Source organism: Gymnodraco acuticeps, unplaced genomic scaffold (assembly GCF_902827175.1).
Source record: "Gymnodraco acuticeps unplaced genomic scaffold, fGymAcu1.1, whole genome shotgun sequence".
NCBI classification, from domain to species: domain Eukaryota; kingdom Metazoa; phylum Chordata; class Actinopteri; order Perciformes; family Bathydraconidae; genus Gymnodraco; species Gymnodraco acuticeps.
The window spans coordinates 136,911-152,864 of record NW_022992017.1 but is presented as its reverse complement, the minus strand read 5'-3'; the positions used below and the strand labels follow the sequence as shown (position 1 = coordinate 152,864).

The 15,954-nt window shown below is 42.9% G+C and overlaps 1 protein-coding gene across 1 annotated transcript; it reads left to right on the top strand.

Moving 5' to 3' along the window:
* Positions 1-1,107: 1,107 nt before the first annotated feature.
* LOC117536528 (arg8-vasotocin receptor-like) lies at positions 1,108-15,551 on the top strand. Its single transcript, XM_034201434.1, has 3 exons — positions 1,108-1,763; positions 2,341-2,896; positions 13,517-15,551. Exons 1-3 carry the CDS (start codon positions 1,374-1,376, stop codon positions 13,798-13,800), a joined length of 1,230 nt encoding a protein of 409 aa, XP_034057325.1. The 5' UTR covers positions 1,108-1,373; the 3' UTR covers positions 13,801-15,551.
* The last annotated feature ends 403 nt before the right edge of the window (positions 15,552-15,954 follow it).

Sequence of the window (15,954 nt, the reverse complement as noted above, 5' to 3'; positions counted from 1 at the left end):
GGACCCCCATTATGTCCCCATAAGGGAGGTGAGTCCCCACACGTGACTGTGTGGGGACAAGTAGGTAATGCTAGACACACACACACACACACACACACACACACACACACACACACACACACACACACACACACACACACACACACACACACACACACACACACACACACACACACACACACACACACACACACACACACACACACACACAGTCAGAATACAGAGAAGGCTGAATCGATGAGGACACTTCAGTCTGAGTTAATTACATCTCTCCCATTAATGTCCCTCTGTTACTAGATGTGTTGCTTTATTTTAATAAGTTAATTGAATTAAAATACCAATCATTCTGTGGTCCTAGCTTCTTAAATGTGGGGATTTGCCACGTTATGTTATTGTATATTATTGTAAATTGAATAATGGTCTAACAAAACACGACATTTAAAGATTCCCCTCGAGAGTTTCTGAGATTTAAAATAACGATCTTGTCGAACGATAAAGCACAAATAGAAGAAACAAGTTCATGACACTAAAATGTTCTTAAATGTAAAAAATAGTTTCAGTTAGGAATTTCCAAAAAGTAAACCTGGCATGGAAAATCCATTAATGGTAAAAAATTTAACAATTAATTGCAAAATAAACGTTTATTTTCTTCGTTTTTTCGTCCCTTTTGCATTTTTTCTTCTCCATTTAGCATTTCATATTCTGCATTTTAGATATTTTTTATTCTGGGTTAAATCATCCTCTATATTGCTTTACCAACATGTGTACGATTTAGTTTTTTATCCCAATCACACTCTGGAGGAGCAGCAGCTTTTCCCCCTGCAGGCTCCACTTCATCTTGTGTTCTATTAAGAGGGTGGGAGGGAAAAGAGAGAGAGTGTGTGTGTGTGTGTGTGTGTGTGTGTGTGTGTGTGTGTGTGTGTGTGTGTGTGTGTGTGTGTGTGTGTGTGTGTGTGTGTGTGTGTGTGTGTGTGTGTGTGTGTGTGTGTGTGTGTGTGTGTGTAGGGTCGTGGTATGTGTGTGTGTTGAGGGGGGGGTTGCAGGAGCCTTTAAAAGAGGCTGCAGCAGCTCAGATTCACACCCAGAGTTTCTGTGCCGCAACGAGGACTGGAAGCATAATTGTGGATTTTTTTTTGTGTGACTTCTGCCGGTGTTCTTCTCCACTGTGTGCAACCTTTTGAACACACATACACACACACACACACACACACACACACACACACACACACACACACACACACACACACACACACACACACACACACACACACACACACACACACACACACACACACACACACACACACACTGGATTAACGGAGGAGCTTGAGAGCCACAGTCTCTGGTGGTGTGTTCAGAGGAGGATCTCCAACATGCTTTTCCCCTCGGAGACTTCCTGCAACCTGACGTTCCCAAACTGCAGTTTCCCTCCTGATCTGCAGCCCGGCGCCTCAATGCCTTCTGGGAATTTCACGGGGAAAAGGAACCACTCTGACCCTTTCGGACGCAATGAAGAAGTGGCGAAGCTGGAGATCAGGGTGCTGAGTCTGGTGTTCGTGGCGGCGGTTTTGGGGAACGCGAGCGTGCTGCTGGCGATGTACCGGACGCGCAGGAAGCCCTCCAGGATGCACCTGTTCATGAAACACCTGAGTTTGGCCGATCTGGTCGTCGCCTTCTTCCAGGTTCTGCCGCAGCTCTGCTGGGAAATCACCTTCAGATTCTACGGCCCGGACTTCCTGTGCCGCATCGTGAAACACCTGCAGGTATACCAAGTGCCTTGGACAACCCTTTGTCCAGAGTCAATCCAGAGTCCACAAAATAAGATCAGGTGCCAGAGCTTTCAGCTACCCAGCACCGTGCCTCGGAACCGACTTCCAGTGTTGATTAGGGAGGCAGGTAGTGTCCACACATTTAAGAGAGGGCTGAAGGCTTTCCTCTTTAGTACAGCGTACAGTTAGGACTGGTTTTAAACTTCCTTTTAAACATCCTCATGGACCCTTCATTTATGGAATTTGTATTATTGCATTCTAAATGTATTTGTGTCATTGTGTTTTGTTTTCATTGGTATTTTCATATTTATCTTGTCATTTTACTCTCAGATATGTTCGTTGTTTTTACATTATCATTCATGTTGTTGATTTGTGAAGCCCTCTGAGACAAATGTGATTTGTGATATTGGCCATCAGTACACAAGTACTTTGATGTTATCTTTAATTTGATTAATTTCTAATCTGTGTGAATCTGTGCTATCCTGTTTTTCATTCTTACCCTGCCTCTTGCTGTTTGAACTGCTGCATTTCCCCACAGGGATTAATACAGGTCCATCTTATCTTATCTCAGGTCCTGGGCATGTTCGCCTCCACCTACATGATGGTGATGATGACGCTGGACCGCTACATCGCCATCTGCCACCCTCTCCAGACTCTTCAGCAGCCCACGCAGCGCGCCCACATCATGATCGGTTCCACGTGGTTGTGCAGCCTGGTTCTGAGCAGCCCGCAGTACTTCATCTTCTCCCTGAGCGAAGTGACGCCCGGATCAGGTGTGTACGACTGCTGGGGGCATTTCGTGGAGCCGTGGGGTCTTCGTACCTACATCACCTGGATGGCGGTGGGCATCTTCCTGCTGCCAGTAGCCATTCTGGTGTTCTGTTACGGCTTAATCTGTCTCACCATCTGGAGGAATCTGAAGTATAAAACGCGTCGGAGTACATCAGGCTCGGCACCAGAGAGGATGCTGGGTCGCAGCTCCGTCAGCAGCATCAGCACCATCTCTAGAGCTAAGCTACGCACCGTGAAGATGACCTTCGTGATCGTGCTGGCGTACGTGGTGTGCTGGGCGCCGTTTTTCACCGTGCAGATGTGGTCCGTGTGGGACGAGAGCTTCGTGTGGCACGGTGAGTCAAAAAACCTGTACAAAAAATCCTTTAAAAGGTCCCCTATTATACTGTTCTTCATCAATATATCACAGGTCTCAGATATATACAGAGCCTGTCTCTGATTGGCTGAAACACCAAACAGATCATTGCAGCATTACCCATAATCCCCTCTGTTTCAGCCCTGTTTCCAAAGTGCTGATTCTCTGTATGTTACTTTAGATAAAAATAAGGAGCCCCTCCCCCACGCCCCTCTGATAGATATTTGGTTAAAAAGAACACATTAGCCGTGTTCACACCGCATACTTCGCCGTACTTAGTTCCCAGCTTTTAGTACCCCCATGGAACTTAAGAACTGATCGCGTTCACACCGGAATAAGTTCCCTGAGGGAAGATTAGTCAAATGAAGCCGCTGACGTCACTTCTTCTTCTTCTGCTTTGGGTTTACTGGCAGGCCGCAAACAACTTCACGGCGTATACTGCCGCCCAAAGTCCTCGGAGTTGGGGACTGGCTTCAGTAGAAGCTGCTGGGACTCCCAGCAGCTTCTACTGAAGCCTTCCGAGTAAATCACCAGAACGCCGACACCTCCTCATCTCCACCGCTCCCATGTTTTCTTTGGTGTTGCCATAAGTTAGTCTCTCTGCGTTGGTGCGCGGGCCTAATGCTAATGCTAATGCGAGGATAATAAAATGGCGGCTCTACAAAACATTTCAGAGTTTTACGGGCGTGGTTTGCAATTTGCCCAGCCAATCAGAACTGGGGCACTTCCCCCCCCCCCCAGGAGAGTAACTGCTCTCAGCATGCACTAAAAATGGGGGTAAAAGTTCCCGGCACTAAGTACTGTTTTTGGTGTGAACGCGACATAAGGGGTACTAACGGAACTAAACGGGAAAAGCACTAAAAAGGTGGGGGGGGGGTTACCTTGGTTGCTGATTGGCTAATGGTTACACAAGACAAAACATCGTTATGACATCATCAAGTGGCCAAAATCTGATCAGCTCATTTTCAGACAGGTTTTTATAGAAATGGATCAAAAAGAGAGAGAAACTTTGTTCCTGAAACTTTCAGAGTCTCTTTCCACAGAGGGGACACATGTTGATGTAGAAGAGACATGAAGAAGAGGGGACACATGTTGATGTAGAAGAGACATGAAGAAGAGGGGACACATGTTGATGTAGAAGAGACATGAAGAAGAGGGGACACATGTTGATGTAGAAGAGACATGAAGAAGAGGGGACACATGTTGATGTAGAAGAGACGTGAAGAAGAGGGGACACATGTTGATGTAGAAGAGACATGAAGAAGAGGGGACACATGTTGATGTAGAAGAGACATGAAGAAGAGGGGACACATGTTGATGTAGAAGAGACATGAAGAAGAGGGGACACATGGTGATGTAGAAGAGACATGAAGAAGAGGGGACACATGTTGATGTAGAAGAGACATGAAGAAGAGGGACACATGTTGATGTAGAAGAGACATGAAGAAGAGGGGACACATGTTGATGTAGAAGAGACATGAAGAAGAGGGGACACATGTTGATGTAGAAGAGACATGAAGAAGAGGGGACACATGTTGATGTAGAAGAGACATGAAGAAGAGGGGACACATGTTGATGTAGAAGAGACATGAAGAAGAGGGGACACATGTTGATGTAGAAGAGACATGAAGAAGAGGGGACACATGGTGATGTAGAAGAGACATGAAGAAGAGGGGACACATGTTGATGTAGAAGAGACATGAAGAAGAGGGGACACATGTTGATGTAGAAGAGACATGAAGAAGAGGGGACACATGGTGATGTAGAAGAGACATGAAGAAGAGGGGACACATGTTGATGTAGAAGAGACATGAAGAAGAGGGGACACATGTTGATGTAGAAGAGACATGAAGAAGAGGGGACACATGTTGATGTAGAAGAGACATGAAGAAGAGGGGACACATGTTGATTTAGAAGAGACATGAAGAAGAGGGGACACATGTTGATGTAGAAGAGACATGAAGAAGAGGGGACACATGTTGATGTAGAAGAGACATGAAGAAGAGGGGACACATGTTGATGTAGAAGAGACATGAAGAAGAGGGACACATGTTGATGTAGAAGAGACTTGAAGAAGAGGGGACACATGTTGATGTAGAAGAGACTTGAAGAAGAGGGGACACATGTTGATGTAGAAGAGACATGAAGAAGAGGGACACATGTTGATGTAGAAGAGACTTGAAGAAGAGGGGACACATGTTGATTTAGAAGAGACATGAAGAAGAGGGGACACATGTTGATGAAGAAGAGACATGAAGAAGAGGGGACACATGTTGATGTAGAAGAGACTTGAAGAAGAGGGGACACATGTTGATGTAGAAGAGACATGAAGAAGAGGGACACATGTTGATGTAGAAGAGACTTGAAGAAGAGGGGACACATGTTGATGTAGAAGAGACATGAACAAGTGGATTTTGCATAATAGGAGACCTTTAATTAAGAAATAACCTGGTGCAATTACAACTGGTCACAGTCAGGCAGTAATCCCTGGCCTCTTTAAACGCTTAACCTTATTTTATTAATGCGTAATTTACTGCCAGATGAATCCCATTGACTTATATCAATAAATAAATCCAAATTTTGAAACCGTGCAAAAAGTGTGAGCTGCCAGCAGTTTAACCAAATACCGATTATTGCTTCTTCTTCTTCTTGTTTCATTTGACACTTTTCCAGAAGCATTAAGAGGAGGACTTGTCCAGTATTTAAGTAGAAAAGAGCAAAGATTAGAGACAGTCATCTGGTTGCATTTTAAAAGGATAAATATTTAGGATTTCAGTTTTATTTAACCATACCTGAGGAGCGTTATGATCATGATGACGAAAGCTTCGTTTAAATTAAACACAGACCATATAAACCAATAAAGATTAATGTTGAGGTTTACTTGTTTTAAAGCAAGATAAGCAAGGCGGTAGACCTATACTTGAACTAAAATAATGTATATGTTTTTATATGTCCACAAAGAGGATTTAGTTTTCCTACTGTATGTAGAAAATGTACTTAGGATGCAATCTATAATCTATATTAAGAACCTGATTATGGGAAATTTGGAAAATGTCATAAACTGAGTATTTAAAATGCAGATAAGGGTAGATATTTGGGGGCTTTTATTGAGAAATCAGCAGGGTTTTGCTAAATATCTACCTCTGAATACATGTTGCTTCACTGTGGTTCCTTGGTTCCTTAAAACATCCTTTAATCTGCACATTACTGTATTCATGCATAGAGACTATCAGGTATGTCCCTAATAATGTAGATACATGAATGTCGCCCAGAGGAAGAAATGCATTGGATGGTGGAGCTCGATGAATTGTGAGAGGATCATCAAAGTTATTACAGCTCAACCCTCAGGAGAACATGCATGTTTGCACCAAATTTCACGGCATTACATCCAATAGTTGTGGAGATATTTGGACTAAAACTCAACCACTTGATCCTCAAGATCCTCCTCAGGCTAGCAGGAACAAATAAACAAACTATTTATTTGGAGTCTAAGACCCCATTTACACGCAAACGCAAATGCATACGAAACGCAAACGAACCGAATACTAGGGCTGCAGGATTTTGGGAAAAAATGGAATTGCGATTTTTCTAACAAATATTGCGATTGCGATTCGAATTGCTATATTTGTTTTTAAGCAACCCAACGGAAGTTTATTGTAAAATGCGGCCATAACTCCGGCTAGGAAGGTCGTATCAACGTACCCCCGCAGCCCGAGCTATGAGTGAAAGAACTAAACTTACATGAAACTTCCGTTGGGTTACTTTAAAGTCAAGCTTCAGTTTAAGATTCTCCCTGTAATAGAAACATGTGATGGAGCATTGCTAACCTGACCCAGATGGTTTGTTTCACCAAAGCATCTAAAGCTCCATTGGAAGCCATTTGGAAAAGTATTTCAAAAATACTTGCCAGGTGATTGGATCAATCTGTCTATCACCTTCTATCATGGGCTACTTCTGATTGATTAACAATGGCTGGTACATGTGGAGCACAGCACTTCTGATTGGTGTGGATGACTGACACACAATATAAAAATAAATGTTAAAAAAAATCGCAGGCTTTGCGATTTGATAATCGCATCATTTCAAATCGCGATTTCGATTTAAAATCGATTAATCGTTCAGCCCTAGCGAATACGATATCAAAAAAGTCTTCCGTTCACACGAGACCGCTCGAAAGCGTTGGAGACGCTGCAGTACATATGCCGGGCCTGTAAGTGGCGCTGTACTTCTGCCACAAAATACACCAAAAGCAGCGAAGAAGACCCCCGAGCATGGTTGCCATGGTTGCCCTTCTGTTTATGCCCCGCGGTGGATTTAGCAACATGTAGTTCAGGTAATTCTCCATGTCCACTTGTTGCTGATGGTTGTGGTAGAGGAGCTGTAGATTTTGCACTAACATCTGTAGCATGGTAGCAGTAGCATGCTACCATGTACCATGCTGCAGCAGTGAGCAGCAGAGGCGGGGAGAGGCGGGGCTATGGCTTAATCGCTATCAGGAAATGATCGTATAGGGCGTACACTAGGGCTGAACGATATACCGTGTCATGGCGATAACCGCGGTATGCGCATGCGCAGTATTCGCACCGCAGGGACGTGCGGTTTTATTCATTTTAAAAAAAAAATGCTAACGCACTTTAGCACAGAATTCAAAATAAAGATACACTTATTACTTATCGAAACTGCACATACAATATATCCGATTAAAGCTGAGACTCCACAGATTATTTAAGTATAGTATCTAAGCGATCCGATCTCGCAACAGGGGAAGCAAACACAGACATCACAACACGTACCTTTTACGGAGCTTTTACGGGAGATCATCACACCGTAGCTGTCAATCTGATCAAAAGACGTGTTCAATGGCATTAAAACGAGAAAGACTGAGAAAGACTTTCGCGGCTGAATCGGTTGATCCATAGGTTGATAATGTATCTGTGGCTTTGAAGCAATTGTTTATAATCCATAATTCCATTTTAATGTAAAAATCGGATCACAAAAGTTAGCTGCTAATGGTAGTCACCTTGGTGGTATGCAGCTTCCGGTTTTGGCTACGCGTCGTCACTCTCACTCCTTATTTGTTCATGTGTTGGTGTGTGTAGAACTTCCCCTGATAATTGACCTTTTTAGACAGATTTAGCACCAAAAAAACCCTCTTTTGGGGCCATTTGGGTGGATTTTCCATATCTCTGGCCCACCTTGCTGGATTTTGACATGTGACATCTCTTTCTGACCGTCAGAGCCAATGGAATCGAGGGGAAATCACACAGTCCTTATTTGGTAATGTGTGTCTGAGAGACTTCCGCATTGCCAAGACCGGAAGCATCAGCCACTATGGTGGCTACCATTAGCAGCTAACTTTTGCTCTGCGATATTTACATAAAAATGGAATTATGGATTATAAATTAAATATTTTTTTTATACAGAGACGTTAAAAACCTATGGATTAACCGATTCAGCCGCGTTTTTTCTGGTTTTAATGCCATTGAACACGTCTTTTGATCAGATTGACAGCTACGGTGAGACATCTCCCCTCGAAGTAAAGGTACGTGTTGTGATGTCTGTGTTTGTTTCCCCTGTCCGAGTTCAGATCACTCAGTGATGATACTATATACCTAAATAATCTGTGGAACCTCAGCTTTAATCGGATATCTTGTAAATGCAGCTACGATAAGTAATAATAAGGGTACTTTTATCTTGAGTTCTGTGCCAAAGTGCGTTAGCATTTTTAGCTCAGGGGTCATTTAGATGCTTCTTATGAGACTTGTGTTTTGTTTTGGTATAAAATGGTTTGTATCGTCAGCTAGCTGAGATTATTTCCGTTAATCTGGTATAACACATTAATAGGTTCTTTAATATTACGATCCACTGAGACACTGTCGTGAAAAAAAAAAGTAAAATACCCGCCGGGACTTTGGGGTTTAACAGGTTAAAAAAACCGCAATATATACCGCAGGGGGGGGGGGGGGGAACCGCGATGTCAGTTTTTTTCAATACCGTGCAGCCCTAGCGTACACACAGAGCCGTTTGCCCCCCCAGAGCGTTCCGTTTGCAGATCTATCCACCTTGGGACCCGTTATCGTTTGCGGGGTCCGTTTTCGCGTATATGTTACGGCCTCGTGTGAACGAACGGGCTATACGAAAGAGAAAAGTAGCGGATACAACCGTTTGCGTTCTCGTGTGAACAGCACACACTGTAAACAGGTCTGCAGTTTAGTTGTTTTTGATGGTTTGCAACAGAGGCGCGGGAAGGTATTTTGAGTGGGGGTTCTGAGGTGCTGGACTCCAGTGAACACTATTACGGGCACTATAGAGCACGCACAAAAGCACTCCCCACACGCAAACACACAGTACACCGCGACAATGAAGGCTCGACAATCAGCTCACGGCATATAGGCAGGGGTAAAGTGCTATTTTTTACGAGTGGGGAGCGGACCTCACCTCCTCTAGGGGGGGTCCGAGGGGATGCTCCCCCGGGAAGATTTTTTTAAAATCTTGAAGTTAAAAGCATCAATCTGGTGCACTTTGAGAGCAACATTAAGAGATCTATGGATACATCTCTCAACACCCAGATGAAACACAACTGTAAGCAGATGTTCTTTTTCTTTATGGATATTTTACAAATCACTCTCCTTTCAAACTGTATTCTTGTTTTACTGCCATATAGTATTTCATAACTGTTTTTCCTTTATTCTCTTATTTGTTTTATAACTATAATGATCCTATGAAGGTGTGCCGCGGAAATAATCTTTTTAATAATTTGTGACCAAACCGTTTGAGACCCATTGAGATAACTTAGACTAAAGTGAACTATCTAAACACTCAGAGTCCTTTAGCTCACCTGAGCCTCTCAGTCTGAGAGGAGAACTCTCCTCCAGCTTGTTGTGGAACAAACATTTCCGTATGTCCGTTACAGTGACGTGCGGTGAGGTTCATGGCTGGTGAGGCACTGACTCTTTCAGAGTCAGATTTACAAATATTATATTTTGACCTTAATCGAAATGTTCGATTAACCCCGCTAGGTTAAGCGCCCTCAGCACCCCCCTTCCCGCGCCCATGGTTTGCAAACATCTTTAATCCAATGATGAAACCAAATATGTGTGCAGTCAGTGTACCAGGGTTTCCATTTGATGGAGGTCAGCATAGGAATTTTATTTAGCAGCCTTCAGAGTGTGTAATAACGTGAAGGATGTGCTGCTCAGCCACCTGGAGACTTTCATTATGAGATAGTAACGCAGAGTTTACTGGGTGCTGCTTTCAGGGATTTCAACCTCACAGGAAACGTTTAAGTTAAAGCTGATGTTGAATGTCAGCTTAAATACAAAAATTGAAAAGTATGAGCAGAACATCTTGGTGTGTTTCTCTGAGCTCACCGACTTTGTTTGAATTATCTTGAAATACATTCACCCTGACAACAACCTGAAGAGGAGTACTCCAGAAAAGAGTTTTTTTTAAAGGTTGCGTTTTTTAAGCGTAAATGCCATCAGCAGAAGTAAAAAACGATTATTGGTTAAAGGAACCACAGCACGGTCGCATGAATTCAAGTCACCACCGCTAAGCTAAAGGCGGCTAACGTTGGGCTATAAAGGAACAACAGCACGGTCACATGACTTCACATCACCACCGCTAAGCTAAAGGCAGCTAATGTTGGGCTATAAAGGAACTACAGCACGGTCACATGACTTCAGGTCACCACCGCTAAGCTAAAGGAGGCTAATGTTGGGCTATAAAGGAACTACAGCACGGTCACATGACTTCACGTCAGCACCGCTAAGCTAAAGGCGGCTAATGTTGGGCTATAAAGGAACTACAGCACGGTCACATGACTTCACGTCACCACCGCTAAGCTAAAGGTGGCTAATGTTGGGCTATAAAGGAACTACAGCACGGTCACATGACTTCACGTCAGCACCGCTAAGCTAAAGGCGGCTAATGTTGGGCTATAAAGGAACTACAGCACGGTCACATGACTTCACGTCACCACCGCTAAGCTAAAGGTGGCTAATGTTGGGCTATAAAGGAACTACAGCACGGTCACATGACTTCCCGTCACCACCGCTAAGCTAAAGGCTCACTCTCTGTTTGGCCAAAGCCAGACAGGAAACACCAGTAGTTCTTCGCACGGTAAATATAAATTCTGAGCACGTTCACGCTTCCAGCCGCTCTCATCTTGATTGAAACGCCGCCCCGCTGCTGACTTCCACTCATTGAAATCACCGGAGAGAGATACTGCGACTCAGTGTGAAGATACCTCTCATAATTACTATCACGGGGGTTACTGGAGTGTAAACTTCCCCAAATCCAAAAAAGAGCTGCTTACATAAACCTTAACTCTGTATGCAGTCAGAGCTTTTACCCAGTATAGTAATACGCCTCAGTCACTGTTTAGAGAAGAGCTTTGTGAACATGATTGTCAAATTAATCTGTAATCATTGACTGCTGCACAGGATATAATTTATATCACCAGTTAATAGCGTTTCCATTTAGTGTTGCAGATATACGCTTTATGGTTTCCTCTATTAGATCAGCAATGGCTTAATATGTTGTAAACAAGCATGGTGTTTGGTTTAATTTCACACAGGATTCCTTTTTGTTTAAGAGAGTATGATCTATGTTCAAAGGATCTTCCCCTGTTTCGGTTATTTTGTAAAAATAAAAAATGGGTGAATTAAGAAGGATCTGCAACAAACAAGGATTTTCTATTGAGTCTGTAGAATACCGGGACTTCTCTGCAGCTCCACACTGATTCAATTCACCAAAGCATGGTTTACATTTCTTACTATGTTGTGTTTCGCAAGTGTCCTCGTCATTTCAAGTGTTAGTCGTAAAGAGAATTGTTTTTTCCTGCAACACGATGAAATCCTCATTGCTAGAAGTCGAGAAATGTAAATTCCCCGATTACACAAGAGGCTCCCGCTGCGGCGTGGAGGATAAACATTTAGCAGCTCAACTCCCTCCAGAGGAAGAGTAAACACCTCCGATAAGCTGCCGACATCTGCCACTGTGCCTCAGAGTTTCTCCCCTACTCACACCCGTCTACTTTCTTTGGTCCGTTCCAAATATGAAAAGTTTAGGATTTGGTTTCTCAGGCTATATGCAGGAATCCTGAAGTCAAATGTAAAACCTTTTAAGACCCCTTCCATACATTTTAAGACCTCATCGCCACTTTGAGTTCTAACCGGTTACCTTGGCGACACACTTTACCTCACATTGACTATATACAGTATTGATTGTCCTTCCTCCTTATCTTCCAACCATTTGGACGCAGACTTGCATTTCCCCATAACGATGTTGTTTAACAACCGGCGTAAACGGACCTCCGCGCGCTATCAAGCAGTGAGCGTGCGATGTCCTGTTCAGATGACGTGAAACCCAACGGGATGCCATAAATAAACTACACAGAATCACACTACACACCTACGCCATGATTACATTCAGGCAGACTGTGGAATACAACCTCTTTGGACCATTTATATACTTATTGAAAACAAGCTACAAAATGTAATACCTTGGAAAATGCCGTTTCATACTTTTTAATAGCCTTCATTTTCGCTAAATTGATTTATCAACTTTTAATACTTTTTAAGACCCCGCGGACACCCTGTTTCTGCACTTGAAACTATTACAATTGTAAAGCTGTCAAAAATAATTGCAACTGGGTATTTTCTGAATCTTGCAACCCTGTCAGACCTCCACAGGAAGAGTAAACACCTCCGATAAGCTGCTGACATTGCGAGAGTGGCTCATAAATCTGTGTATTTCTTTGGTCCCTTCCAAATATGAAAAGTTTACGATTTGGATTCTACACTTGACACTATTGCGATTTCAGTTATTTTCTGAATTGTAACTAAGCTATGCGATGCAATTTCGGTAATTGTCTGTACTGTAAAGTCCCTACTAGCTTTAGAGTAGGGCTGCTCAATTAATCGTATTGAATCGCAATTACGATTATGGCTTGCAACGATTACGAAAACAACGTAATCGAAATAAAACGATTATTTTTGTATTATTACTTTTTTTAAATTATTTTTAAATTAGTTTTTGTGTATTGGTTTTTCAGTTGAATTATATTTAAAGTTCAAGGTAATCAACTGTTAAAAACATACTGTTCACATTTTCTCGAATAAATTGATGTTTTCAAAATACATGGATAATCGTTTATAATAATCGTGATATCAATTATTGACCCAAATAATCGAGATTATGATTTTTGCCATAATCGAGCAGCCCTACTTTAGAGTATGATAGAGTTGCAATATCTGTCAAAAAGTATTGCAAACTAGTTGTTTTCTGAATCAGACAACCCTATCAGACCTGCAGAGGAAGAGTTAACACCTCCGATAAGCTGCTGACATCTGCGACTGTGCCTCATAAATATTGAAGTGACTGTTATTTTGTACATATTGATTGTTTTGTCTTAATATGTGCATATGTATAAATGTGTCTGTTGATTGTGTATATATAGGATATACATATTTTTATATATATTTGTATTCGGGATTGTGGGAAACGTTATTTCGATCTCTTTGTCTGTACACACAAACTGAAAGATTGACAATAAAGTTGACTTTGACTTTTGACTAAATGTGTGTTTCCCCCGTAGATTCGGAGAACAAGGCGGTGACGGTGGCCGCTCTGCTGGCCAGCCTCAACAGCTGCTGCAACCCCTGGATCTACATGATCTTCAGCGGTCGCCTGCTCTCAGACTTCACCCTCAGTTTCCCGTGTTGCCGTCCTCTCCGCAGGAAGTTAGGACACCAAGACTCGGACAGTAGCAGCCGGAGAACAACTCTGCTGTCCCGCCTGCAGGGGTCCCGCCTCTCAGAGCCCTTCAGAGACCTCAACACACCCCCAAAAAACTGCCCCCAGGTCGAGTCTGCATCCTGACCACCGGAAACACCAACTACGTGTGTTTGATTTACTGAGAATGAGAGAAAAACATGAACTTCTCTGCTGTGTTGTCGCAGTAGGAAGGTGTGATCTCACTGTAGGAGCCAACATGCTGTGGTAGCCTGTGTTTATCGTTATATTATCTTCATTATTTGTTAAAGGTCCCCTATTATACTGTTTTTCATCAATATATCACAGGTCTCAGATATATCCAGAACCTGTCTCTGATTGGCTGAAACACCAAACAGATCATTGCAGCATTACCCATAATCCCCTCTGTTTCAGCCCTGTTTCCAAAGTGCTGATTCTCTGTCTGTTACTTTAGATGAAAATAAGGAGCCCCTCCCCACGCCCCTCTGAGAGACATTTGGTTAAAAATAACACTATGTACTTTACCGTACTTTACCGAACGCAGATCGCGTTCACACCGGAATAAGTCCCTGGGGGAAAATTACGCAAATGAAGCCACTGACGTCACTTCTTCTTCTTCTGCTTTGGGTTTATTGGCAGGCCGCAAACAACTTCACGGCGTATACTGCCACCCGAAGTCCCCGGCCGGAAGTCCCCGGAGTTGGGGACTGGCTTCAGTAGAAGCTGCTGGGACTCCCACATGAGACTTTTCTGTTTGTAAGAAAGTTTCTCATGTCACCCACAGCCTGTTTGCTTTGGTATGATCCAGTATGGGAAATTCCACTCTGGCAAAATTAATGGTGTTTGTTTAACTCTTTCTTATAAGTCATTTTGGGGGCTATTAGCATGTTGGTCTCGTCCGCAAATTATTTAGTAATCCAACTTCTTTAGAGTATGATAGGGCTGCACGGTTAGAGAAAAAAAAAAAATTGTTATTAATTTGAACAGGGAGGACTGGGACTAAAAGTCAGCCCGGGACTCTCGACCGACTCACTTCGGTACCGTCGGCCCACCTCGGTACAAGTAAGTAAATACCACTAGTACATTTGACCTACATTTGGATATTTCACTAGTCAATACTGCGATTTCGGTAACATTTGGATACATTTTGCAACCCAAAAAAAGCACTTTGCTGCTGGTTTGTAGCACTAGGAAGGTATGAACTCATGTTAGTGTGCGGTCACACCTACAGTCTGTTTTCTTTGGACTAAAACAGAGTGGAAAAGTTTACTCTGTGGCAAAATGTACGGTGTTTCTTTGTTTAGCTGCAGCTTTAATAACTCTTTTAAGTCCGTTTTTTTCTCCCGCTGACAGCTATTAGCGTTTTTCTTCATTTATCATCTCCTGAACATGAGCATCTGTCCACACTGAAATTCATTTTGTGATGCATGGAGAAAAATTGGCATCCTTTAATACCCCGTAAACCCTGCTGCAGCCGGGTTGTTAGCTTTAGATTTTGAGATAACAGTCACTGAGTAAACGTGATAAAACCAAGCTTTCCCCACATTACCAGTTTATCGTGGATACTGTCAGAGTGTGATGACTGATGGATCTGGCCTGTTATGGTCTGTGTAAGTAGAGAGGTGCTGGGATGTCGTATTTTTATAGGCTTACCCTGAAGGTAGCACTACCGGCATTCCCTTTAAAAAGCCAACGGGATTTTCCATTGGCTTTTTGAATATTGAATAAAAATAAACTTTAATCTCCACCTCATGATTATTGAAGTAAAAAGCTAATGTTGGGCTATAAAGGAACTACAGCACGGTCACATGACTTCACGTCACCACCGCTAAACTAAAGGCGGCTAATGTTGGGTTATAAAGGAACTAACGCACGGTCACATGACTTCACGTCACCACCACTAAGCTAAAGGTGGCTAATGTTGGGTTATAAAGGAACTAACGCACGGTCACATGACTTCACGTCACCACCGCTAAGCTAAAGGCGACTAATGTTGGGTAAGGAACTATAGCACGGTCACATGACTTCACGTCACCACCGCTAAGCTAAAGACGGCTAATGTTGGGCTATAAAGGAACTACAGCACGGTCACATGACTTCACGTCACCACCGCTAAGCTAAAGGAGGCTAATGTTGTGCGTGATGACGTTTAGTCGTCTCATTTAGACACTTGTTAACATTTGAAATTCACCAGTTGGGTATTTACTGACGTATTTTATGTCCACAGAACTTATTTCAGGTTTTAACCAATTTTCTATAAGATGAGGAATTGGGAAGTGC

What these genes read in the sequence shown, in the direction of transcription:
- LOC117536528 (XM_034201434.1), top strand. Translation starts at nt 1,374, where the DNA reads ATGCTTTTCCCCTCGGAGACTTCCTGCAACCTGACGTTCCCAAACTGC. An exon ending in GCATCGTGAAACACCTGCAG is followed by an intron (nt 1,764 to 2,340) that starts GTATACCAAGTG and finishes ATCTTATCTCAG; the next exon opens with GTCCTGGGCATGTTCGCCTC. An exon ending in CGAGAGCTTCGTGTGGCACG is followed by an intron (nt 2,897 to 13,516) that starts GTGAGTCAAAAA and finishes TTTCCCCCGTAG; the next exon opens with ATTCGGAGAACAAGGCGGTG.